The sequence below is a fragment of the Phacochoerus africanus genome, chromosome 12 (assembly GCF_016906955.1).
Source record: "Phacochoerus africanus isolate WHEZ1 chromosome 12, ROS_Pafr_v1, whole genome shotgun sequence".
Classification (NCBI taxonomy): domain Eukaryota; kingdom Metazoa; phylum Chordata; class Mammalia; order Artiodactyla; family Suidae; genus Phacochoerus; species Phacochoerus africanus.
The window spans coordinates 32436183-32461597 of record NC_062555.1 but is presented as its reverse complement, the minus strand read 5'-3'; the positions used below and the strand labels follow the sequence as shown (position 1 = coordinate 32461597).

The 25415-nt window shown below is 48.4% G+C and overlaps 1 protein-coding gene across 2 annotated transcripts in view; it reads right to left on the bottom strand.

Moving 5' to 3' along the window:
• Nucleotides 1-9867: 9867 nt before the first annotated feature.
• FANCC (FA complementation group C) overlaps nt 9868-25415 on the bottom strand; it is a 271146-nt gene continuing 255598 nt past the window's right edge. For both annotated transcript variants that reach the window (XM_047755023.1, XM_047755024.1), the window contains 5 exons: nt 25237-25312; nt 22719-22800; nt 17616-17796; nt 12986-13192; nt 9868-10502 (listed from right to left, as the gene is read on the bottom strand). In XM_047755023.1, the coding sequence (XP_047610979.1) occupies nt 10359-10502; nt 12986-13192; nt 17616-17796; nt 22719-22800; nt 25237-25312 (690 nt within the window). In that variant the 3' untranslated portion in view covers nt 9868-10358. The remainder of the gene's footprint in view (nt 10503-12985; nt 13193-17615; nt 17797-22718; nt 22801-25236; nt 25313-25415) is intronic.

Genomic DNA, 25415 nt, shown 5'->3' with positions numbered 1-25415 from the left:
TGATCTTTATTATTTCCTTCCTTCTGCTGCTGACTTTAGGTTTTATTTAGTCTTTTTTTTTTTTTTTTTTTTTTTAAGGGCCACTCCCGTGGCATATGGAGGTTCCCAGGCTAGGGGTCTAATCGGAGCTGCAGCTGCCAGCCTATGCCACAGCCCCAGCTACGTGGGATCTGAACTGCATCTGCGACCTACACCACAGCTCATGGCAACACCGGATCCTTAATCCAGTGAACAAAGCCAGGGATCGAACATGTGTCCTCATGGATCCTAGTTGGGTTCCTTAACCACTGAGCCACAAAGGGAACTCCCCTTGTTGTCTTTTGCTAATTGCTTTAGGTGATAAGTTAGGTTGTTTATATGAGGGTTTTTTTTTTGTTTGTTTAAAGAAGGCCTGTGGTCTTGCATCTGATAATCACTTTTCTACATCCCACAGACTTTGTATGGTTGTGTTTTCATTGTCAATTGTCTCAGATATTTTTTTAATTTTCTCTGATTTCCTCATTGACCTATTGATTTTTTAGTAGCATGTTGTTTAGTCTCCATGTAATTATTTTTTCTCATTTCTCTTTCTGTAATTCATTTCTAGTTTCATGCCACTGTAGTTGAAAAAGGTGCTTGAAATAATTTCTATACTTATAAATTTGTTGAGGTTTGTATTATGCCCTAGTATGTGGTCAGTCCTGGAGAATGTTCCATGTGCACTTGAAAAGAATATGTATTCTGGAGGGATTTGTTGGATGTAATGTCCTGAAAATATCGACTAAGTTTAACTGTGCTATTGTATTATTTAGGATCTCTCTTGCCTTATTGATGTTCTGTCTAGAAGATAAGAGTGGGATGTTTTAAGTCTCCTACTATTATTGTATTTCCATCAACTTCTCCCTTTAAATCTGTTAGTATTTATGTATTTGGGTGCTCCTATATTAGGTGCATATATGTTCATGAAAAAAACTTGTGCGTGTATGTAAAATTCTCTTCTTGTATTGATCCTTTTATTACTTGTGTCCTTTTTCATCTTTCTTTATGGCCTTTGTTTTAAAGTCTGTTTCATCTGAGTATTGCAGCCCCTGCTTTCTTGTCACTTCCATTGGCATGAAATTTCTTTTTCCATCCTCTCGCATTCAATCCATGTGTCCTTTGCCCTGAAGTGGGTCTCTTGTAGCAGCATAATGTAGGCAATCTTTTTTTTTAAATTTAATTTGCCACTCTGTGTCTTTTAACTGGAGCATTTAGTCCTTTGACATTTAAGGTAATTATTGATAGATATGTATTTATTGTCAGTTTAAACCCTGTCTTCCAGTTGATTTGTGTTTCTTCATTTTTTTTCCTTTTATGGTTTTATGATTTATTTTTATTTTTGTGTTTTTATTTTATAATTTATTTTTATTTTTTGTGTCTGCACCTATGGTGTATGGAAGTTCCCAGGTCAGGGACTGAATCCTAGCCACAGCTGCAACCTACACTGCAGCTGCAGCAATGCTGGATCCTTTAACACACTGTGCCAGGCTGGGGATCAAACCCACGCCTCTGCAGCTGCCTGAGCCACTGCTGTTGGATTCTTAAATCACTATGCCATAGCAGGAATTCCTTTTTGTTTTTGTGAATGTATTTTATGTTTCTCTTTTGTGGTTACCTTGTTTTTTAAGTATGTAAACCCCTTTCTATATCTACTTGCTTTGATAGTCATATAGGTTGAAACACATGCTAAAAAAAAGAATATACACTTTCTCAAACACTCCTCCCCAATATTTTATGATTTTTATGTCCTCTTTTACATCTTCATGTTTATCATTTTGCTGTTCCAAATAGCCCTTTTTTTCAATTTTTTCTTTTTAATTTATACACTGACTTATTTAAGTGATTTACTTTTCAATTGTGATTTCTTCTTTCCTTTAGCTTCTTGCTTCTTTTCTATTTATAGAATACCTTTCAATATCTCTATTAGTTTTTGCTTATTTTAGATATTCTTTATCTCTCTAAGTGATAACCCTGTTGGTAGAGTATTTTAGACTACATATTTTTTCCTCTTCAAGACTTTGAATATATTTTCTCACTCTGCTCTGGTCTACAGCATTTCTGTAGAGAAATCAGCTAATAGCAGTATGGAGGTTCCCTTGTATGTAATTAACTGTTTTTCTCTTGCTGCTTTTAAAATTCTCTTTATCTTTTGCCATTTTAATTAAAGAGATCTATGGGATAGTATAAAGGATGCCAATCTATGTGCGGTAAGAATTGTAGAAGAAGAAGAAAGATAAAAAGGGTATGTCTTAGTGTAGTTCTGTCTTGATTCATCTCATTTGGGACCCTCTTTCCTCCCTGTACCCAGATAGCTGTTTCCTTCTTTATGTTTGGGGAGTTTTCAGCCAAAACTGAAAACTAATTTCTTCAAATACATTTTCAATCCCCTTTTATCTTTCTTCTTCTTCTAGAATTCTTACTGCGCATAGATTGGCATGTTTTATACTATCCCATAGATCTTTCATATTGCTTTAATTTCTTTTTAAATTTTCATTTGGCTTTCTGTATGCTGTCCTGATTGGGTGATTTCCATTATTCTACCTTCCAAGTCTCTTATTCGTTCCTCTCAATGTCTTTAGCTCAGCTTTCGTCTTGGCAAATGAAGTTTCTAATTTTTCTTGGCTCCTCTTTAGTTTCTAGTTCCTTTTCACAGTAATCTGCATTTCTGTTGATAATCTTCCTTAACTTTTCAGTATGTTCATTATCTCCTTTTCAAACTCAGTGTCTATTAGACTGAAGAGGTCTGTTCCATTGTTCTTTCAGGGAAATTCTCTTGGTCTTTTAACTGGGAGTGGTTCCTCTGCTTCTTCATTTTACTTACTTTTTTTTTTTTTCTTTTTGGGTTTAGGAGAAACAACTACCTATTATGATCTTGGAAGACTATTTATATGCAGAAGCACCCCTACACAGTTTGTATGGGTTTAATATTTTTGGTGCAAGGCCAGTTGTTAGTATGGATTCCTGCCACCTCTTTCCTCAGTGTGTGCTGGCCATAATCCCCTTGATAGGGAGCGTGCAGATGTGGAGGCTCATGGGTGTCTCCCCACCGCCAGGTCCCGAGGCAGTGGAGGGCAGTGCCTCATGGGGACTCCTGTAGCCCATGATAGTAGAGGCAGTGATTGGTGCCTGTTCCTGGGTTTCCGTACAGTGGTGGCCAACAGATGCTTGAGCCCCACTCTGAAACCTGAGATGGAGGCAGCTTAAGCCCACCCTGGGGCCTGTGGTGGCAGCTTATGTGTGCCTTGGAACTCAAGATGGTGGAGACTCTCATGTACTCTTGGAGATCATGTAGGTGGTGTCTTTTCACCTAAAAGCACATGCGCAGGGAAAGAGGCTCCTATGGCAGGTCTCGCCCCCCTTCTCACACAACCCCCAACAATGGTGCCTCGCCTCTATGCCAGGCCCAGGCTTCTTCTGCATACACCCTTGGTTGTGGCCACACCATGCTCCACCCCATTCAGGCTGTCTATGTGAAGCCAACCCCCTCCTGTTCCTGCGTCTGACTCCTGAAGCCCGAACTTCAGCACCCAGCCCTCACCCGCACCAAGGGATATACACGTCTCAGGCTGGGGAGCACAGGGTGGCAGCACCAACCATTTGTGCAGGTCTCTGTTTTGCCTCTGGCAGACCAGTTTCTGTGCTCTCCTCCAAGGCTCTGAAGCTCCCCCTCCATCCTGGCTGATCTCCCTGCTAGTGAGGGGACTTCCCAGAGTGTGGAGAACTTTTCTCCTTCACAGCTCCCTCCCAGGGGTGCAGGTCCCATCCCAATTCCTTTATCTTTTTTTTTTTTTCCTTTTTTCTTTTGTCCTACTCTGTTACATGGAGATTTTCTTGCCCTTTCAGAGATCTGAGGTCTTCTGCCAGTGTTCAGTAGATGTTCTGTGAGGGTTGTTCCACATGTAGATGAATTTTGGATGTATTTGTGGGATGAGGTGAGCTCCACGTCCTACTGCGCCACCATCTTGATCACTTCCCCTCCAGAATTTTTTTTTTTACCACCCCAAAGTCAGATTCTGTACCCATTAAACAACTTCCCATGTCTTCTCCCCAGCACTCTTATTTTCTGTCTCTACATATTTGATTATTCTGGGCAACTCAAATGAGTGGATTACATAATAATGTCTTTTTGTGACTAGCTGATTTCACATAGCAAAATATTCTCAATGTTCTTCCTTGCTGCAGCCTGTGTCAGAACTTCATTCCTTTTTAAGGCTGAATAATATTCCATTATATGGATATGTCACATCTTGCTTATCCATTCAACTATTGATGGACATGTGGGTTGTAAGTACCTTTTGACTATTGTGAATAATGCTGCTGTGAACATTGTTGGACCAATGTCTCTTCAAGTCTCTGCTTTCAGTTATTCTGGGAATGATACGTTTAGAAGTGGAAGTGCTGGATCATATGGTGATTCTGTTACTGTACAGCCTCTAGGATGTACACGTTTTATCTTTTTGATTATAGCTGATTTACAATATTGTGTCAATTTTTGCTGTACAGCAGAGTGACCTAGTTATACACTAGATGGACTAACACAACCGCTATTTATCAGGCACATTTATATCCCTGGAACTATTCCAGGCACTTGAATTGGAGATGGTCCATGAAGAGTAACCATAGTATAAAGACAGTCTCCCTGGGGTCTAGAAGGGGTTATGTGTGAGGGACAGAAGCTGAGGTGTTGCAGGAGAGTGGGTGGAGCGTGGGGTGCCACTGTCAACAGAGTGGTCAGGGAGGCCTCAAGGAGGTGGTGACATGTGAGCAGGTGAGGGAACTGGCTGTGCCCTGTCTGGGCCTGTCTGGCTGGAGCAGGTGGGGAGGTGAAGGGGTCACAAAGGATGTTAGGAGATGGAGTTAGAGAGCAGGCAGAGGTCCACACTGTGTAGAACCTTCAAAGCCATTTTTAGGACATCCGGCCTTACTGAGTGGAGAGGAGTTCTTACGGGGCTCTGAACAGGGCTTGTGACGTGATGGCACCGGAAAAGAGATGGTGGCGACTCTGCAGAGGCACAAGGGTGGGAGCAGGGAGAACCGGCAGATGATGGCGTCTGAGGGAAGAGGTGAGAAACAGTCAGTTCAGGGATGTCCTGTGACTCGGACATGGGGGTAAGAGCAGAAGAGGCATCAAGGGTAAGCAGGGAATTGGGCCCGAGTCATTATCCGCCGTCACCGTCGGCTGACGTGGGAAGACTTGGTGTTTTGGGTTTTTTTGGCCTTGCCCACAGCATGTGGAAGTTCCCAGGCCAGGAATCAAACCCAGACCACAGGAGTGACCATGCTGGATCCTTAACTTGCTAGGCCACCAGAGAACTCCTATTTGTTTCCCCCCCCCCCCTCCCCCGAGAATGTGGTTTTGAGGGGTGGAGCTGGGCTGGAGGAGTCAGCTTTGGATGTGTTAGTTTGACATGGCTGCCTGACCTCCAGGCTGAGACAGCTGGTGGGCCGTGGGATGTTCAGATCTGTGATCTGCACAGCAGTGGCTTGTGAAGGCCCCGTGGATGAGGGCACACAGGGTGGGGGGCCCAAGGACAGAGCCCAGGGGGTGCCCACCAGGCAGAGGTCGGGGTCGAGCAGGGCCCAGCCCTCTCAGGCTGAGGAGAAGCCCTGGAATGTGCCACAGGCTCAGGGAAAGTGTCAGGGAGCAGGGAGACCCAGTGGGTCAGGTGCTGCCCAGACTGGTGCGAGGAGGCCTGAAGACAGTTGGCTGGAGCCCTGAGAAGGGCACTCATGACCCTAACAGGGACAGTCTTCAGAGGCTCCCTCTCTTAGGTCTCACCAAACTAATGACTTGAGCCTTAGGACGTGTGGCCATACGCAGTACTCTTCATCATGCTCCGTTACACTTCGCTTTCAGAATTTACCTGGCAGTTCTTGAATGTTTATTTTTCCATATGGATTTTGGCATCAAATGATCTAGTTCTCCTATTAGGGTTCTATTAAATTAAACTTTTATCTCTAAGACAACTACTGCTTCCATCCAAGAGGTCTTTCTAGAAGGAAAGAACCACCAGTTACAGCAGTGGTTCTCAATGTGGCAGTGTCTGGGCATTAGTGGGCTGGCACCTAAGTGGGTGAGGATAGTAAAGCCCCACGGCGGAAGTCCGAGGGTTGGCAGCACCAGCCTGAGGTGCCTGCAGACTGGTCTTCTGCCAAAGGCCTCCTCTCCCTTTGCTGCTGCGTCTTGGGCTGTTTCGGGCACGCATCCACCTGAAATGCTCTAGCAGAGTCTTCAGGAGTAGACACAATGTTGTGTTGTGGACACTGTTAATTCTCTTCAGCTGCCCAGGCTCTGACCTCTTCCTGTCTGTGGGGGCTGTGGCTGGTGATGCCCAGGTATCCAGTAACGTCACAGAAGTGAAACGAGCTGGACACTTGCTTTCCTAGGTCTCCCTACAGCTTAAGTACAGGTGGGGGACCTGGGCTGCCCAGTTAGATGCAGCAGCTGGAGCTCTGATCAGCTCCTAGAAGGGTGGGTGCAGTGCCTGTCTCCCTCCTAAAGTTCACAGACCTTGCAGGACAAGCTACAAAGGCCCTAGGCTGCAGAATTCAGTGGCAGCAGCGGGTATTTCCTCCCCAGGGCACTCTGGCGCTGGGTTTGGGGCCCTTGCCACTGGCTGGCTAGAGCTAAGCCTTGTCTGACAAGTCTGTGGGCTTTTTTTTTTTTTTTTTACTTTTAAAAATACCTTCCCTGGTTTTGTTTTTCTCCCTGCTCCAGGCACATGGAGCTCCCCCAGCTTCAGCAATGCCGCACCAGGTGGGGGATCGTACCCTCATCCTGGCGCTGCAGAGATGCCACCAGTCCCATTGCACCACAGCAGGAACTCCTCTGTGGGCTTTTAGGTACCCTTTGGATCACTTCCCTTTTGCTTTCAACATCATGTCCTGTGTCTGTTGCTTGCAACCAAGAATCCTCATTGATCCACCTGGAGTCACCAAATTGTGAGAAACACCAGCGGGTCAAGACTTTCAATAGTGATTTACGAGACTTTCCACTTCTACAGAAAAGCTAAGAAGTGTGAAACTTTCAGTATCCAAGCATGCACGTATCCTCCCCAAACACCAATCATGATTGTGTAGGCAAGTCCTACACACCAACTTCCTTTGTTACTCTGAGTCTGTGTATGAGGGACAGGAGTTGGACCCGCGCTATAAACAAATGTGAACCTGGATTTTAGAAGAATACCTCGAGACATACTTATCTTGCCTTGATTTTTGTCCTTTAGGAGTGAAATGCTTTGGTGAGGATGAATCAGTTAGGATTGTTTAAGTCCATGAAATCCACATCAGCCCCAGTGTCAGGCAGAGGAAGGAAACCAACACCAGCACTGCTGGCTGTGGCTGGGGTGGGGGCAGGCGGGCGGGCAGAGGAAGAGAAAGCCAAGGACAGCGGCAGAGTCAAGTTCAGTCTCTTCCTCCTTGGAAAACACAATCAATTTGGATGCCTTGTCCAGTACAGAAGGCCATTCCTCACATTCGTTGGTATGATGTGACCACCAGGCCCCTCTGGGGAACACAGGGACAGGCAGGCTGGATTTCCATTTCCTCCCATGTCCTCCCACTGCGGCCTCTCCAGGCGCTCCCCATCCAGTCCCTGTTCTTGCCGCCTCCAGTTCGACAGAAAATGTAGTTCTCTGCTGGCCCTGGACGTGGTCCCAATTTTGTCCGGTACCCTTGTCCCAGCAGTGAGAGCAGGCAGGAGACGGGGCCAGCGCCCGGCCGCTCGGCAGGGCTCGCTCAGGAGCGAGGCGCCCCACTGGCCCCCTGCCGTCACAGGCGCCTCCTAGACGTGGCAGGGGCCCTGTGCCCCACGTCCAGGGGCAGGGTGATCGTCCAGAGAGCCCACGCGAGCTGTCGGCACTGAGAACCTGGGCGGCTGGGTCCCAGGGGAGCCGTGGGGACGCGCTTGGAGAGGACATGCTCCGAGGATGAGAGGAGCCTCCTCGGGCGAGTCCGGGGCGGCCGAACAGCAGAACCAGCAAGAGGGTGGGCTTCAGAGACAGGGGACGAACAACGTGTAAATCGAAGCAGTGTACACTCAGTGGTGCTATTTAAGCAGGGCTTAAATTAGGGAAAAACGTGTAAATATGAATCATGCGTTGTATTCGGTTTCAGCAGCTCCTGCTGACCGTCTACCTTCCGTCGCCCTCCTCGGCAGGTTTTCCGTACGTGGTGGCAAGTTCCCGGCCCGGGGATAAACCGGAATCGGTCTTTTGTAGGAGCAGATCTCTGAGACCTGAAGCTTCACAAACTGGGCAGTAGAGGCACACTTTTTTGGAGAGAGATGATATTATTTAATGAATACAAAGTTAGGTGCCAGGTGATGTCTTATTTAGAGTGACAAAAGATAAATTACAAATTTTAAAAAGCTAACAACATCCACAAACATCATGAAATCCCAAGGAATAACATAACCTTTGCATTAACGGGTAGCCGTTAATGCCTTTTCTCCCTATAGTTTTGGGCTCTGTCCTCTTTGCTCCAAGTCCAAGGCTTGGGAGAACTTCGAGGCTTTGGAAGAAATGGGGAAGAACCACAAACGGGCTGAGGTAATGTCTGGACAAGGAGGAATTTTCCAGAAATGCAGATTGAACAGTCGGAGCTGGATGAGCGTCTTGGTTGCACTGTGTGCTGTGGAACACGGTGTGGGTGGGTGTCCAGGTGGGAGCACGGCCCCGCAGGGAGACCTGGTTTCCAGGGACTGCTCGGTTTAGGGGTACTCACTGCCACCCACCTGAGCCCCCTTCTTCATGGCCACTGAGGTTGGTCACAGCTTCCAGGGCAAAGGTCAGCAGAGGAGAGGTGCCTCAACTCTAAGGGAAGCGTATGATGGCAGCTGTGATAAACGTATTTTAATAGTGCATCTTTCACAGCTTAACATTTCTCAAAAGGAGGGCTCAGCTAGAAAGTTCTTGGCAGTTTCTGGGTCTTCAGGTGGATCCACATACAAAAACAAGTAATTCTCCTCAAAGCTCAACCTCTAATACAATAAAACTTTACTCAGACCTCAGACAGGAGCCAAGACTGGTGGAGAGTCAGAGATTATTAATATGTAAGACCCAAAGGGACATGAAAGCCGTGACTGATTTGACAGATAACACACAGAAGAGCACAAGAGTAAACCTGAAAGGAAAAAAATACCTTTAACAGCTGTAAAGTAAGTATTAACATTAAGGTCACCTGTTCCTTATTAGAAATTTCCAATTCCCATTCCAGTTAACAAGACAGCTGATACATAAAGCTCTTCCAGCATCTCTAGAACCTATCCTCCACCCTCCCCATTAACCATTTTTGATGCAATATGAGCTCTTCTGGTCACAGCCAGTGCTTAGGCAATATAAAGCAAGCCCCCGAATTGGGTTATTTCATTACCAAGCAGCGTTTTCTTCTCCACACCAGAGCCGGCGCACGTGCCCACCATTAACAGGTGACCCTGTCACCACTACCTGCCACTGTGCTTGAGTGGGTTCTGCTCCCCCTCAGTCTGCTCAGGGGGACAACTGAAGGAAGCCAGAGGGACCTTGACCCTCCCAGATGAAGAATGTCTGAGGGAAGCAAGAAAGTGAGGCCTTATCTCAAACCCCTATGAATAAAAAAAATACTGGTAACAATTACCTTTTTTTTTTGGTCTTTTGAGGGACACTCCTGAGGCACATGGAGGTTCCCAGGCCAGGGGTTGAATTGGAGCTGCAGCTGCTGGCCTAAGCCACAGCCACAGCAATGTGGGATCTGAGCCGCATCTGCGACCTACACCATAGCTCACGGCAATGCTGGATCCTTAACACACTGAGCGAGGCCAGGGATCGAACCTGAGTCCTCATGGATGCTAGTCCGATTCGTTTCTGTTGAGCCACGAAGGGAACTCCCGACAGTGACCTGACTTCTTAAAAAAAGAGTTCTGTGGAAAAGGGCTAAGTTACTTTCTAAATTGATCAGTGCTTCATGAACAATTTCTTGGTCCAAAGACTTTGAAACATCCAAATAACACTTCCGCATCTTGGTTTGATGTGGGAAAAAGCAAGGAAAGAAAGACCTGTGCTCCCATCCAAGGCGCACCTTCAGTGATTCACTAACTAACCTCTGGGCCGAGAGCATACAGGGAGCCCTGAAACCATAATATAGTCACAAGGGAGTAAATCGAACTGAGTTCAGGCTAAAGCACCTGTCTGCTCATTTGTAAAATATGTACAAATCTTGCCAAGATGTTGAGGGGTTACTCTTACAACTCAGAGGGTACGCGGTCTACAAACTTGCGGCCATAAGCAGCAGCCCCATCATTTCATCCACCACTTGGCCCTCAGGCAGGCCCTGCAGGCAGCTTCCTCATGAACTGGCCTGGGCTAGGCTTGCCCGCGCAGCTCTGTAAGGAGTTCTCTGGCCAGTTCTCTCGGCCTCGGGGCTTCCACGCAAAGGTGATCCCATCTGTACAGAGTCTGGTCCAAAAAGCCAATAACCTCGTGCATTATCGCATCCGTCTGCGCTATCTGCAATGACAGAAGAGAAGGCGCGTTAAAACTCTTTCCAGGGAGTTCCTGTCGTGGCACAGTGGTTAATGACTCTCACTAGGAACCATGAGGTTGCGGGTTCGATCCCCAGCCTTGCTCAGTGGGTTAAGGATCCGGCGTTGCCATGAGCTGTGGTGTAGGTTGCAAATGCGGCTCGGATCCCGCGTTGCTGTGGCTCTGGCATAGGCCGGTGGCTACGGCTCCAATTAGACCCCTAGCCTGGGAACCTCCACATGCCATTGGAAGCAGCCCTGGAAAAGGCCAAAAAAGAAAAAAAAAAGAAAAAAAAAACCTCTTTCCAGACAGATTCGTCTCTTCGTCCAGTGGAGCAACTCTAATCATCCTGTCCCTGAACAGCGGCTGCATTCCTCTTCGCTCCAAAGGGCTCTTGTTTTCTTTTCAAGGTGATTAGCAGAGCGAGTCTGTTCTCAGAGGCTGGCCATCCAGCGAGCAGAGTCATTTCCTAATGATCGGCCTCTCCTGACAGGATGGCCTCAGACTCACAACGTCTACAGACAAATGCTGTGTTTCTTGGAATGCGGGTTCACATGCTTTGGGACTGTTTGCTGCGGGGAGCAGAGGCAAGTGAACGTGCTGTGGCTTGACTTTCCTGCAAAAGGCTCCCGCTAATAAGAGAACTGGAAGACGCTGAAAGGAGAAGGCCACCTGTTCTCACACAAACAGCTTCCTAAATGGCATTCTTGGGCTCGCTACCCAGCCCGCTTGTTAATAGGCACCTAAAGTTTTAACACTCGATTCTTCAGGGAAGCAGGAAACACAGGAACTGTCAGGTCCGCCTTAGCTGTTGGTGCCCATGAGTACCATTTTCCTAAGCATTCAGCTCAGCAAAAAGGGAAGGGTGAGAATCTCACAGTTTACCTGTGTGAAGAATTTACTGTGATTTTTTTAGACACAAGCATATGAAGAACCTTTGTTTTTGAGAGTAATCCACAGACATTTTTTTTTTTTTTTTTCTGGTAAACAGGGAACATTTCAGGAAAGTGCGTGCCATCCTTGCCTAGGGCCATGCTAATCGTTTGTCTCCTCCCCATTTTAGTCTGTGTGCAGCTCAAGTGGGCACCACACACTTGTTTTCTGTGTGTGAGTCCAATGTTTAAGTGACCCGAGCAGCCCGAGGTCAGCTCCTCCTCCGGGTCCACACTGGGCCCTTCGGTGACCAGCTCCCTGGGCCCACCCGAGACTCTCCCATGGCCCAGGACACCCTTCAGTCGCAGGCCACCTCTGGCCATGAGTCAAGGCAGACTCCTTCTGCAGCATGGGGACTATGTGGGGACAGCACAGGACACCCTGGGCACTGGACAGTGTTTGTGCTCCTCAGCCATCTGCTGGCGGCCACCCAGGCCGAGAGGGGCTCTGCTGGGGGCAGGCGGCCAGCCCAGGTGGGTGGTGTTGGTATCCTGCTCTCGTGGTTTTTACTCAGAAATCACAGATGCTGGAGATGACCTCTGTGGATGAGAGCATGTGAGATTCCCCGGGACACCCTAAAAGCAGGAATCTGCTCCCTTGAACCTGAGTGGGGAAGGCTGCCTCCACTGCAGTGCCCAGGGGCGCCTCAGAACTGGACACAGGGTGGTGTCACCATCACTGACAACTGTGGAGGTGGCCTGCCTGCTGGGACCTCACATCTCTGAGCACAGAGCGGGGCACTGAGGAGCCCCAGAGGGGCTTGGCACTGGGGGTGCTCCTTCCCTGGGTCCTGCTGGAAGCTGCGTGTGCCAGGCTGCCTTCTGCCTGTCATGCAGCCACCACAGGAAGCCTCCAAGTTAGGAAGGCTGGTGTGTGAACATCTGCACGGACAGCACCCAGAGCTGCAGCTGCTGGCCTACACACCACAGCCACAGCCACGCCAGATCTGAGCTGCGTCTGCGACCTACACCACGGCTCTCGGCAACACCGGAGCTTTAACCCACTGAGCGAGGCCAGGGACCAAACCCGCAGCCTCTTGGAGGCTGTGTTGGGTTCTTAACCCGCTGAGCCACGACGGGAACTCCCACTTGGACCGTTATTTACCCCTCATGTCCGCTGAGCTCCAGGAAGGATTCTTTGTAATTTGCAAACCATCTTTTAAATTAACAAAGGAAATTCTTTGAGCCACTGCAGCGAGAACAGTCTCTTCACGAGGAGGAAGAGAGTCACGCACTGTGACTGAACGAAGACAGCCTGGGACAGAGGAGACCTAGCTCTCACCGCGGTCCAGGCCGTGTGCCGTGTGGCCCGGGAGAAGTCCCCGGCCTTGTCTGGGCCTCCTTTCCCTTCTAGGCCCTGCAGATGTGGCACAGGGCAGGTGTGGGTCTGGCCCAGCTGTCCCCTCCCCGCCTCTAGCCACGTGGGGACAGCAGGCTGCTTACACACATTCCTCAAAGGCGGGGCCCTCGGGTCCTAACCCATCTTTTCGCTGGGGTGTGGATGAGAAGCAGGAGGCTGGAAAGGGGGAGACTTACGAGAGTGATAACTTCTCGGGCAACCGCATGGCCTCCAGGGGCCCAGAGCAGGAAGTTCAGGAGAAGACGCCTGGTGAGCTGCCCACAAGCGGGCGGGCTGGGGTCCCCACCCCGGCCCCCTCCAGCTGCTGCCTGCAGGTCCCTGGCCGACAGGGTCGGGCTCCTGAGCAGCTTCGTGAGGCGGCCGAGCACGGCCTTCACCTCTGCCTGGAAGTACAATTTCAAAAGGGAGAGATTAAAGAAGAGTCGGGACCTGTGTGGTTCTAGACTATTCGGTAACGAGCAGCAACCCCCAGGAAAGAGGACAACTGGTGCCCGAGAGAGGGTGGAAGGGGTGGCAGGTGTCTGGGTTTACACACAGGCCACACAAACCCCAGTGGGTGCAATGGAAGTTTCTCGACTTTCGTCTTGCTCACTAAACAGCCAGGGCACCATGCCAGGAAGTGACCCTTTTTTTTTTTGGATGGAAGGAAATGGAGAAAAGTCCTCAGCAGAAGGCTGTCAGGGTTTTATATTGTGGGAAAAAGAACAAAAGGCCCCTTGAAGACTCGCTCACTATCACAGCCACAGATCAGTGAGAGCCCCGTGTGCTCGGCCCTCCACTGAGCCAGTGCGCTGGTAAGAGCTCTGCCTCTTGCCATCTCTGGTGGGGAGGAAGTGCGAGTGTGCGCGCGCACACACACACACACACACACACACACTTTTGTTTTAGATGCTGGAACAATCTGTTCATACATGTCTAAAGCTCAAGCAGAGGTCACAAGTCTGCGAAATCCACATAATAATAGTGATTGTTACAGGTCTGTGGGTTGTTTTGCATAAAAAGTACTTAGTTCATGCTGAGACTTCTGTTTGCTGTAAGACTGGTACATCGAGTTTTGACTTGGAAAACAAAGCAGACCCTGAAAGCCACCGATCCAAAGGCTACATGGAACCCAGGAACAGCTCAGTTCCATCATTTTCAAAAGAATCCTGAGGCCGCCTCGGAACGTTCCCATGACCAATTTTTATGGATCTTGTGTGAGTTGTGTGTTTTTTTTTTTTTTTCCTGGAAGTTAAGGCTTCATTCACTGAAGTCTGTCATAAACGCCAGGACATGAGGAGTGCTGTGTGAGCGATTCTGACCACAATAGGAGACCGTGAGAAGCTGCTCCACGAGGCTCTTCCATGGAGGAGGGCAGCGGTTCAACAAGAGGGGGCCACCGCCTCCACCTCTCTGCTCTGGCCGGGCCCCACTGCCCCATCTGATGGCGTCTGAGGGAGCCCAGGACCAGCCTGCCATCTCTGTGGGTCTGCAAAGGGCTCAGGATGCCTCCATATCTGTTTTCTTCCTGACATCTGATTTTCTCCCCTCGTCCAATATCCCCCGAGATGTGCACTTCTTTCTCTCTCACTCCAGCCCATCTTGCCCTGCAAATGCCTCCCTCGTGTGCCAAGAACTTGAATGCTTTCTAAAATGTTTCAGAAACAACATACAAGCTTTCTTTTCGAAGCATTAATTTTCAATCCCGCGTTACAAAAATTGATATATGTTCACTGTAAAACATTTGAACAAAAAAGTAAACAGAAAAAGAATTCTAAAGACTCTAATTCCACTTTCCAGACAGGCTTGTTAAAATGAGGTTTCCATCCTTGTCATCTCTTTGCGATGCACTGTGGACACAGCACTCACTAGACACAAGGTATTGTGTTCTGGAGTTTTCTCCTCATCGTCCACGACAAGTACCTTACAATAATCTACAGCACATACGCCACGATAACATGATTTTTCTCGGTAGAAGGCGAGTCTATGATTATAATCCAGCACAATTTATTTAGCCAGTATCCTTCCTATTGAAAGTTAGGCCATTTCCAATTACTGCACTAACAAAAAATGTTGCAATGATCTTCTTGTACATAAAGCCTTGCATGGCTAATTACTCCCTTAGAGTAATTCCTACAACTAGAATGACAGCGTTAAAGAGTATGAATGCTTACCTAATTCTTAAGAGTATGCAAACATAGACAATCATGGTTTTTGTCATGATTGTATTAAAGTTAGCAAAAGAGGGGAGTTCCGTCGTGGCACAGTGGTTAACAAATCCGACTAGGAACCATGAGGTTGCGAGTTCGCTCGCTGGCCTTGCTCAGTGGGTTAAGGATCCGGCGTTGCCGTGAGCTGTGGTGTAGGTTGCAGACGCGGCTCGGATCCTGCGTTGCTGTGGCTGTGGCTGTGGTGTAGGCCGGCAGCTACAGCTCCGATTGGACCCCTAGCCTGGGAGCCTCCATGTGCTGCAGGAGCGGCCCAAGAAAATGGCAAAAAGACAAAAAAAAAAAAGTTAGCAAAAGAGGAAGAACCCTGGCTGTCAGAGAACACGGTTTGCAGAGTGGGGAGAGGGTCTTTGTGCAGCCGCACACATCCCAGGCAGGGACAGTGGCTCTTTGCCCCCAGTCCCCCGATCCTGGTCCTCAGGTGATGGTTCTAGCCACAGTACACTAGTGTGGACAGCCCAGTGCTGTAACTTAATTATGCCTTTTAAGGCAAAGGCACAGATATTGTCAAGCTCAATCAAATCTCACAGTAATCATGCTTTCAAAGGCAGGTCACAGTTTGTCAAGTCACCTAAGAGACCATCAAAGGGATTACAGCTCACAAAACGCAGGGGAGTGAGCAGCATGTACTTGGAACTAGGAAAACTGCCCCCCAGCCCCCACTCCCCAGGATGCCACAAACTAGTGCCTCGGGTTGAGCACTGAGAAGGAAAAGGCTTGGGGGTCACAAGTGGGAAGCGTGGCTCCAGTCGCAGGTGGATGGCTCCTTGGGACAGAACAGCTAGGAAGGACAGAGGTACATGGGCACTAAACTCCTCTGAGGGAGCGAATCTGTTACACCCACGGCACATGGAAGTTCCCAGGCCAGGTGTCGAATCAGAGCTACAGTTGCCGGCCTGTGCCACAGCGACAGCAATGCAGGATCGGAGCCGTGTCTGCAACCCACACCACAGCTCACGGCAATACCGGACCTGAACCCACTGAGCAAGGCCAGGGATCGAACCCTCGTCAGATTCATTGATACTTGTCGGATTCATTTCCACTGCGCTGCAATGGCAACTCCCATATGTAGGTTTTATTAAAAAAAAGTAAGGACCAACTAGTAGAAAGACATGCCAATGCTGAGTGCTCTAGAAAATAAGTCTCATTGTGGAGTTCCCGTCGTGGCGCAGTGGTTAATGAATCCGACTAGGAACCATGAGGCTGTGGGTTTGATCCCTGCCCTTGCTCAGTGGGTTAAGGATCCAGCGTTGCCATGAGCTGTGGTGTAGGTCGCAGACGTGGCTCGGATCCCGCGTTGCTGTGGCTCTGGTATAGGCTGGTGGCTACAGCTCCGATTGGACCCCTAGCCTTGGGAACCTCCATATGCCTCGGGAGCAGCCCAAGAAATGGCAGAAAGACAAAAAAAAAAAAAAAAGAAGAAAATAAGTCTCATTGGACAACTTTGAAGTATAGAGGAAATAAGTCTCTATACTTCAAAAGTAATCTGTCAGTTTCTATGATCTATATGGAATAGAACACATAACCTACCAATTTAGCTTATACAGAATCAAAATAAAGTGTACATAATAGTTTCAGAAATCGTTAGTGCTTCGTACATCTTAATTATTATTAAAAGATGATGAAAACCAACCAGGATTCTCTTTCATCAGTTTCATGTGATATTTTAAAAGGGAAAAAAATCTGGCTTTCTTTTTAATCAGCAGGCAATCAAATAATGTTCATTTCTGAAAAAAATTCTATTTTTGATCCAAAATCATCACCAAATTTTAGCTTTTTAAAATGCCAAACTCTTTTCTTCCCTCTGCCATGTAACATACCTTTAAACAAATAAAATATACAGACACATCTGAACTGGTCTTTGTTTTCAAACTGCAGAACACACCAGGCAAATAGGAGCACTGCTCTCTACATAAAGAAACCTGCTCCCTTTAATTATTAAAATCAACAAAAAGCGCTGGCAGTTGAACTTTTAAAAACCAGCAAATAAATGTTTGCAAGGAAGGCGCCGATGCCTTTAATCAAAGCGCTGCTCCTGTAATTATTCTATTCCACACAAAATAACAACCGTCTTTGCCACGGACAGTTAGCCACTCCTGTACTTTGCTGCTCTGTTATTTAGGAAATGACCACGTCCTTTTGCAGAAGCTAAGTGGTTAATATCAGGTGATTACTTCAGTAAGAGTTCTCAACAAAGCCCGTAATGTGAGGATCTATTGACTGATCCAAGACAGGAGTTCAGTCAAGACAGAAGCAGAGCCGGCCAGGCCGCTCCTCAGAAAAGCAGTCAGACCCCGAGATGATCCGTGGAGGGTGCGGCCCCAGACCAGGCGCGCCTATAAATCAGGACAGGGTGGCTGCAGGCAACACGAGGGGAAATGACCCAGGGGACAAGAGCAGAGTGGCCTCCAGTTCATCACAGGCCCAGTTCCCACTCTCGTCCCAGCCCACGCACGGCTCCACGCGCACACCCCGAGGGGCTGGTGGGGAGGGTCGGGTCAGGGGAAGCCAAGCCACCGCCCAGCCCCTTCCTGCAGGCTCCTTTCTGCTCCCGAGAGACCAGCCCCGGAGGCCACTCGCCGTGGACCCTGCCACCCACCATAGTCTGTGATCTCTGCCGACGCCCGGCGCCTGGGCTGCCGCTGAATGCCAGGAGCCACAGCAGGGCCTCAGGGGCTTCGGCCTCGGCCTCCACCATCAGCAACTGCTCAGCCGCGATGTCAGCCCATTCTCCAAAGTGAACGAACAAAAACCAGCTCTCAAAGGGGCCTCCGTAGGACCTGGAACAGAACCAAAACACACGGCAGTCGGGCAACGTGATTTCTTTCTCCTTTAGTTTCTTAAAGCAACTGTAATGTTTGCGAATGGCTGGCTCCCATTGTTCTTATCCACTGGAGTACAACTTGCAAGGGATAGAAGTTAGACGCAGGAAGAGAGCTCACAATGCCACCCTGAACCAGTCCCGGGCCTTCCAAAGTCCTGCCTCTCAAAGCCTCCGGTGCCCTGAGGACCTCAGACACTGAAATCGTTACATCCAGGGACCCTGAGTGAGCACCGGCCTTTGAGAAAGGAAGATGCTGGCCCAGGGCCAGCGAGCGTGATGCAAGATGAGAGCCCTCAGGCGCCGCTCTGCCTCCTGCGTGGCCTGCGAGCTGGGCTGCTGTTGAGAGCGGGGCCTCACAGCTGCAACGCCGCCACCAGGGCAGCCCCGAGCCAGGAAAGCGGGGACTCCCTGGGGTGCAGACGGAGACCAGAGGAGGGACACAGGCAGAAACGCGTGCTATTGCTTTTCTTGCAAAACACAAGGTTCTGGTTAGTATTTTGGCAATTACGAATTTTTAATGAGCTGTATATTGTATTCTTTCCTGTCATCATGTATCTCTCAATGCTGAGAGGTTAAAGCTTTTGTGAGGCTATCCTTTGTCACACGGGGAGTTGGGAGCTGCAGTTCAAGAGGAGAATCTGCTGAGGGAAGGACCATTAATTTTGCACAGTGACAGTGCCAGCAGTTTAACATCTCCCCTGGGAAAAATGGAGCAGGACTGGCCCGAAGCTCCTGGAAGAGGGGAGCTCTGAGCCTTGCTGCAGGCTCCGTCTTTGTTGGATTGGGGCGCCTATTCCCCTGCTTGGTCCCTGGGATCCCCAAGCTCCGAGCACTGTTCCCACCTCCCTGAGTCACTGCTTCCTGCTGTCCAAGTCCTCCTGAGAACAAGTGATGAATGGTCTGAAATCAGCTTGCAAAGCAGCGGACCGAAAGGGAAGAAGGGGAGCAGGTTACACCTGTCCCCATGAGAGGGCGAGCTGATGGACCAGGGCACATGGGCAGTGCGCTGGGTTATGTCTCGAAAGCCAGGGACAGGCTCCACGGGGTCTCTGCCCTGCAGACCTCACCGATGAGGAAGCTGAGCCGCGGGGTTCCCCTGCGCTCCCTGCTCCCAGGTGGGCAGCGTGCTTGGATCAGGGCTCAAGGCCTGGTCGCTCTCCCTCTCTTCTTCCAGCAGCTGAGTGTGCAAGGCACCTCCACGGGGCTGGCTGGGAGGTGCCTTCAGCTGCTCATAGACCCCTCCCTGCAGGTGGCCCTGCCAACGAGCTGAGGCGGATCTGGGTTTGCCAAGAGCCCCATGCGGTTTCGGTTCTAGGTCCTGCTCTTCAACAGAGACGGCCAGGAGTGTGTATGGGGCTGCCAGGCTGCGTGGCAGGTCGTTACTGTGGCCAATCCTCTGATCCCCGCTTGGCTGCCAGACTTCTGTCTCCTGCACTGCTAAGACAGTGGCGGTGGGGAGGAGTGAATAACTGGCGCCTAAGCCTGCAGCAGTGACGATGAACAGAAGAGCACTGGCTCGATGCTGAGAGGGCAGAGAAGATCAAGAGGGAGCAGCTGCCAAAGGAACACGTGAAGACAGTCTGAGAAGGCTAGGAGAGACAATGAATAAAATACTTCTACTCTAAAAGCAAGGAAGCGGAAGGGTATGATGTTACAAAGAATTCAGCAAAGCCTCAATGCAACTGCTTCTAGGGAAAGAACACATGTAAGAGGTACCTAATATCATAATAGTAGAATTTACGTTAGAATGGATTTTCTTTTCTTTCTTTTCTTTCTTTTTTTTTTTTTTTAACTTTTTAGGGCCGCACCCATGGCACATGGAAGGTCCCAAGCTGGGATCAAATTGGAGCTACAGCTTCTAGCCTACACCACAGCCATAGCAATGCAGGACCTGAGCCATGTCTGTGACCTACATACACCACAGCTCACAGCAATGCCGGATCCCGGGCACACTGAGCAAGGCCAGGGATCGGAACCTGCAACCTCATGGATCCTAGTCAGATTTGCTTCCGATGCACCACAGCGGGAACTCCTGGGTTAGATATAGATTTATTACAAAGAGGAGGAAAGAAACATTTCACCCCAGGGTGCAGGAGGAGTTGAGAATGTCCTTCCCTAGGGAGGCGCCCTTCTTGCTCTGCAGGTCGGGGGGCGCAGCAGCACGGGCGCATCGCTTTTTTCCTAAGGTCTATTCTCTTTATGGTTGTGCTCGTGCAGGTCAAAATCTGACACGAGCAATGACTCAGGACAGTCTCTGTACAAGGTATTATGTGTAACTACAGCCTATTTGCCCTGAGCTGCTCCAAGTGCTTCCCCCACTTCCTACTCAGCAATGCGCGCACCTGTGTAGGAGGCCACAGACCAGCACAGACACTGTACTTCACAGATGTGGGTTTTTTCACAAATTGAAGGTTTGTGGCAATGCTGTGACAGGCACGTCAATTGGTGTCATTTTTTCAACAGCATTTGCTCACTGCTTATCTCTCTGCCACATTGTGGGGACTCTCACAATTTTTGAAACTTTTCAGTTATAATTATATTTGCCATGGTGATCTGTGATCAGTGATCTTTGATGATACCATTGTCACTGTTTTGGGGTGCCAGGAACTGTGCCCACACAAGATAAAGAACTGAGTCGATAAATGTGTGTGTTCTGATGGCTCCACCAATTGGCCATTCTCTCTCTGGCCCCTTGGGCCTTGCTCATTCCCTGAGATGCAGTGATACTGAAATGAGGCCAATTAACAACCCTTTAATTGGCCTCTACATGTTCAAGTGAACGGAAGAGTCACAAAGGCTAGAAATGATTAAGCTTCGGAAGGAAGGCGAGCCTCACGTTGAGATAGGTTTGCACCAAACAGTCAGCCAGGTTGTGAATGCAAAGGAAAAGTTCTTACAGGAAATTAAAAGTGCTGCCCCAGTGAACACATGAATGATAAGAAAGCAAAACAGCCTTATTGCTGATAGGGAGAAAGTTTTAGTGGTCTGGACGGAAGATCAGACCAGCCCCAACACTCCCTTAAGCCAAAGCCGAAACCAGAGCAAAGCCCTAACTCTCTGCAATTCTACGAAAGCTGAGAGAGGCGAGCAAGCTGCAGAAGAAAAGCTTGAAGCTACAAATTTTACTGAATATGTTAAGCCCCCTGTTGAGATCTACTGTTCAGAAAAAAAAAAGATTCCTTTCAAAATATTACTGCCCTTTGACAGTGCACCCGGAGAGCTCTGATGGAGACGGACAATCAAAGCAATGCTGTTTTCATGCCTCCTAACACAACGTCCATTCTGCAGTCCACGAACCAAAGAGTCATTTCCACTTTCAACTCTTTCTATTTAAGAAATACATTCCCGGAGACCATAGCTGCCATAGACAGTAACTTCTCTGAGGGCTCCGGGCAAAGGAAATTGAAAATCTTCTGGAAAGGATTCACCATTCTAGATGCCATTAGGCACATTTGTGATTCATAAGAAGTCAAAATAGCAACATTAACAGGAGTCTGAAAGAAGCGGATTCCAATCCTCATGGATGACTTTGAAGAATTCAAGACTTTAGTGAAGAAAGTCCATCAGCAGATGTGGTGGAAACAGCAAGAGAACTAGAATCAGAGCCTGAAGATGTGACTGAATTCCTGCAATAAATCTTTAAAGAAAGAGGAGTTGCTTCTTATGGATGAGCAAAGAAAGTAGTAATGGGGAGTTCCCATTGTGGCGCAGTGGTTAACAAATCCGACTAGGAACCATGAGGTTGCGGGTTCGATCCCTGGCCTTGCTCAGTGGGTTAAGGATCCGAGTTGCTGTGAGCTGGGGTGTAGGTTGCAGACGCGGCTCGGATCCTGCATTGCTGTGGTTCTGGCGTCGGCCGGTGGCTACAGCTCCAATTCAACCCCTAGCCTGGGAACCTCCATATGCCATGGGAAGAGGCCCTAGAAAAGGCAAAAGAACAAAAAAAAAAAGTAGTAATGGAAAAAAAAAAAGTTTTTTGAGATGGAATCTACCCTGGTGAACTTGCTGTGAGATTGGTGAAATGCCAAAACAGGATTTAGAAGAGTACATAAACTTAATTGATAAAGCAGTGGCAGGGTTTGAAAGGAATCATTCCAGTTTTGAAAGTAGTTCTGCTGTGGGTGATGCTACCAAACAGCGGTGCATGCTACAGAGACATCATTTGAGAAAGGAAGAGTCAAGGGATGTGGCAAACTTCATGTTATCTAGTTTTAAGAAATTACACAGCCACCCCCACCTCCAGCACCACCACCCTGAACAGTCAGCAGCCATCACCATCGAGGCAGAACTTCCACCAGCAAAAAGACTATAACTCACTGCAGTCTACATGATGGTTAGCATATTTTAGCATCAAGTAGGTTTTTTTTTGCCTTTTTTTTTTAGAGCCATGGGCTGCACCTGCAGCATATGGAAGTGCCTAGGCTGGGGGTTCAATCGGAGCTGCAACACTGGATCCGAGCCTTGTCTGAGACCTACACTGCAACTCATGGTATCACCAGATCCTTAACCCACTGAGGGAGGACAGGGATCGGACCTGCATCCTCATGGACACTAGTCAGAGTCCTTTCTGCTGAGCCACAACGGGAACTCCTGTATCAAATAGTTTTAAATTAAGGTATGTACATCTTTTGAAACATAATGCTACTGCACACTAAATAGACTACAGGATAGTGTAAACATCACTCTCACATGCACTGGGAAACCAAGAGTCACATGACTCACTGTACTGCTGTGGTCTGGAACCAAACCTGCGGTATCTCCGAGATACACTTGTAGTGTCGTCCCCCCACCCCCGCCGTCAGGCCTGCTCAAAGGGACGATAAGGATCCAGAGAAACCACATGTGAAACAGACCTAGGAGTCATCCGTGTCTGCTTACCCGTGAGTCTGGCCTTCCACTATTTCTCGGAGCATTTCAGAAATACGTCTCAGTGGCTGGGACCACAGTCCCCGTGGGATGTCTGTGGGTGGAGAGGGCGATTAGAGGGGAGCTGAAGAAAAGCCAGACCTACTAGGCACCATCTGCTGTTGAGACCAGAAGAGGCCTTTTGCGGGGGGGAAAGGCCTTAATTTTCCCAGTCCTTGGAATCCCGACCACCATGCTCATGCCGTTCCCTGCTGCTGGCCTTTTCTCACGTCTGGGGAGGAACACCTGTCAGTGTGACAGACCTCGACTTCCAGGGCTTTACCTTGGGCCCACGGGAGTGGATGAAGGCTGCACAGGCAGCCCACCGTGGGGTTTGGAAATGCTGTGTTGCAAATGCCCCAGGGTTTTTCTTTTCTACTCACCTGCCCCCTGCCCTATCACTAATAATTGATGAGTCCCCAATACGTGGAGACTGTAAGAAACCAGTCCATAAGGAATTAGGAAGGGGCTGCCCAACTGCTCTCCTATGCGGGTGGTGAATTTAGATATGACTTTAGGTTTATAGTTAAAAAAAAAAAAGGCCAGGAAAGAAAACCAAAACAGGGGTGTCATACAGACGAATGTCTCCTCTTGAGTTAGTTTTTCGAGTTCCATAATTTTCCCATGGTTTTAAACACTTCTGAGCATGTCTGTAACTGTAGTTCTAAACAACATCTGAAAAAGGTTACCACACTTCTATGTAGTGATAGATTCTGTAATTCAACACATGAGAAAGATAACATAAGTGATAGAGTAACCACTATTGCCCCACAACTGGTACAGATTAAAAAATCATATATTATCTCTGTCTTCTGAACTCCTGTAACTCTTGATCTGCAGCTTTTGGAGGCAGTTTCCTTCTCTTCTTTTTCTAAGTTGCTTAGATGCTTATGTTATGTCTGCTTTACTAGCGGCTTCCTGGACTGTCAGGGCTCCTCAGTGAGCCATCTCTTGTGCTTCACAGGACTTTACGGTGGGCACAAAATCAATTTCTGCTGAATAGAAGATTCTACTGTTTAAACAACACTTCAGTTTGTGAGTATATCCTTATTTTTTTTTTTCCTCCAAAAGTAACAGGCAGAAAACTGTTCTGGGAACTAGCATAGGTATTTTGTTTATACATTTCCAAATTTTAAAATAACACCCAATACTTTTTCTAGAGCTCATGCAGCTGCTCACACAGGCTGACTTTAGGCTTTGCTGACTGACTTAGGCTGTGGGGTGTGCCCCTGGAAAGTGCAGGCTGACTCTTCTGTCTTGTCACTAAAGTTTTTCCCTTCGTGGATCCCACAGGCCCGTCACCACCTCCACCTAGTCCGGCATCTGAGAGGACAGTGACGAGTGGGTCACTCTGGGTGAGAACCTTCATCTTTTAGAAAAAGGAAGAGGAGGAGTTCCCATCGTAGCGTAGTGGAAACGAATCCGACCAGGAACCATGAGGTTGCGGGTTCGATCCCTGGCCTCGCTCAGAGGGTTAAGGAACCAGCATTGCTGTGAGCTGTGGTGTAGGTCACAGACGCAGCTCGGATCTGTCGTGGCTGTGGCGTAGGCTGGCGGCTATAGCTCTGATTCGAACCCTAGCCTGGGGACCTCCATATGCCATGGATATGGCCCTAAAAAAAGGCAAAAAAAAAAAGAGGAATCTTGATTTTGTAAAAGGCTCTGGATCTTTGTATCATCTACTTTCCTTACTCAAGTCTCAGGGAAAAGCAGGCAAAAAATGGCATCATTGTGGGTTCTTTTACCCCTTCCTCCGCTCGGTCAGCTAAAGCGCCTTCTCCAACAGCCCAGAGGCCATGCTTATGTCACAGCTCCTGTCCGTTCAGACTTCAGGCTTTAGAGGGGAAAGCTACCTGAGTTCTCCACTGCTGAGACGGCTCCTAAACACGAGCTCATGAGCCTGTTACCAGATCAACGCCAGCTGAATTAGGACAGACTCATCACTTCCCCGCCTGGACACGGCCTCTGGAAGGCTGGCAAGCGAAACCAAAGAAGGCTGCGGTCTACTTCCCTTACCGTCTTCTTTCAAAGGCCTTCCCTTGGCGTGGTTGGGAGAAATCTCCCCTAAATGTTCTTGGCTTCATTCATCGTTTTAACTTTTCTTTTGCAACCGGGGCACAGAGTACAAAGAATGAAATACACATAAATGTGCTATTTTGGTCCAAACCAGCCAAGTCTTAGCCTGTTCCTGGCATCCAGGTAGATCTGACTGGCACCAGCAGAGCCCTTGTGTTATCCGCAACACACTATCAAAACCCAGCAAGAGGCCAAATTTTTTCTTCCTTTTGGTAAATGATCATAACTGGAAAGTCAAGCAAATTCTCCTATCGAAATCCACAGAACGTGAGACCCCGAGAGCTTCCAGGGATGTCAGATGTGACCAATTCCATCTCCCTGGTTTTATAGATAAGGAGCGGGGAGGGGAGGGTTAGGATTTAACAGTGTTTTCCCAGAAGTTATTTCAACACGAGCAGAAGCAACCTTCACCTACCTTTTGGGTGTTGGAGTAGCGTCACGACAAGAGATGGTGATGCATATGGAAAGTAGGTCTTGAATGCAAACCTCAGCTACAAGAGAATCCAAAATTCAAAACCACATTAGGATTGGAATGGTATTAAGAAAACACAAAATTTTGCATCTTCTGCCCCCAAAAGGTCTACTAGTACTTTA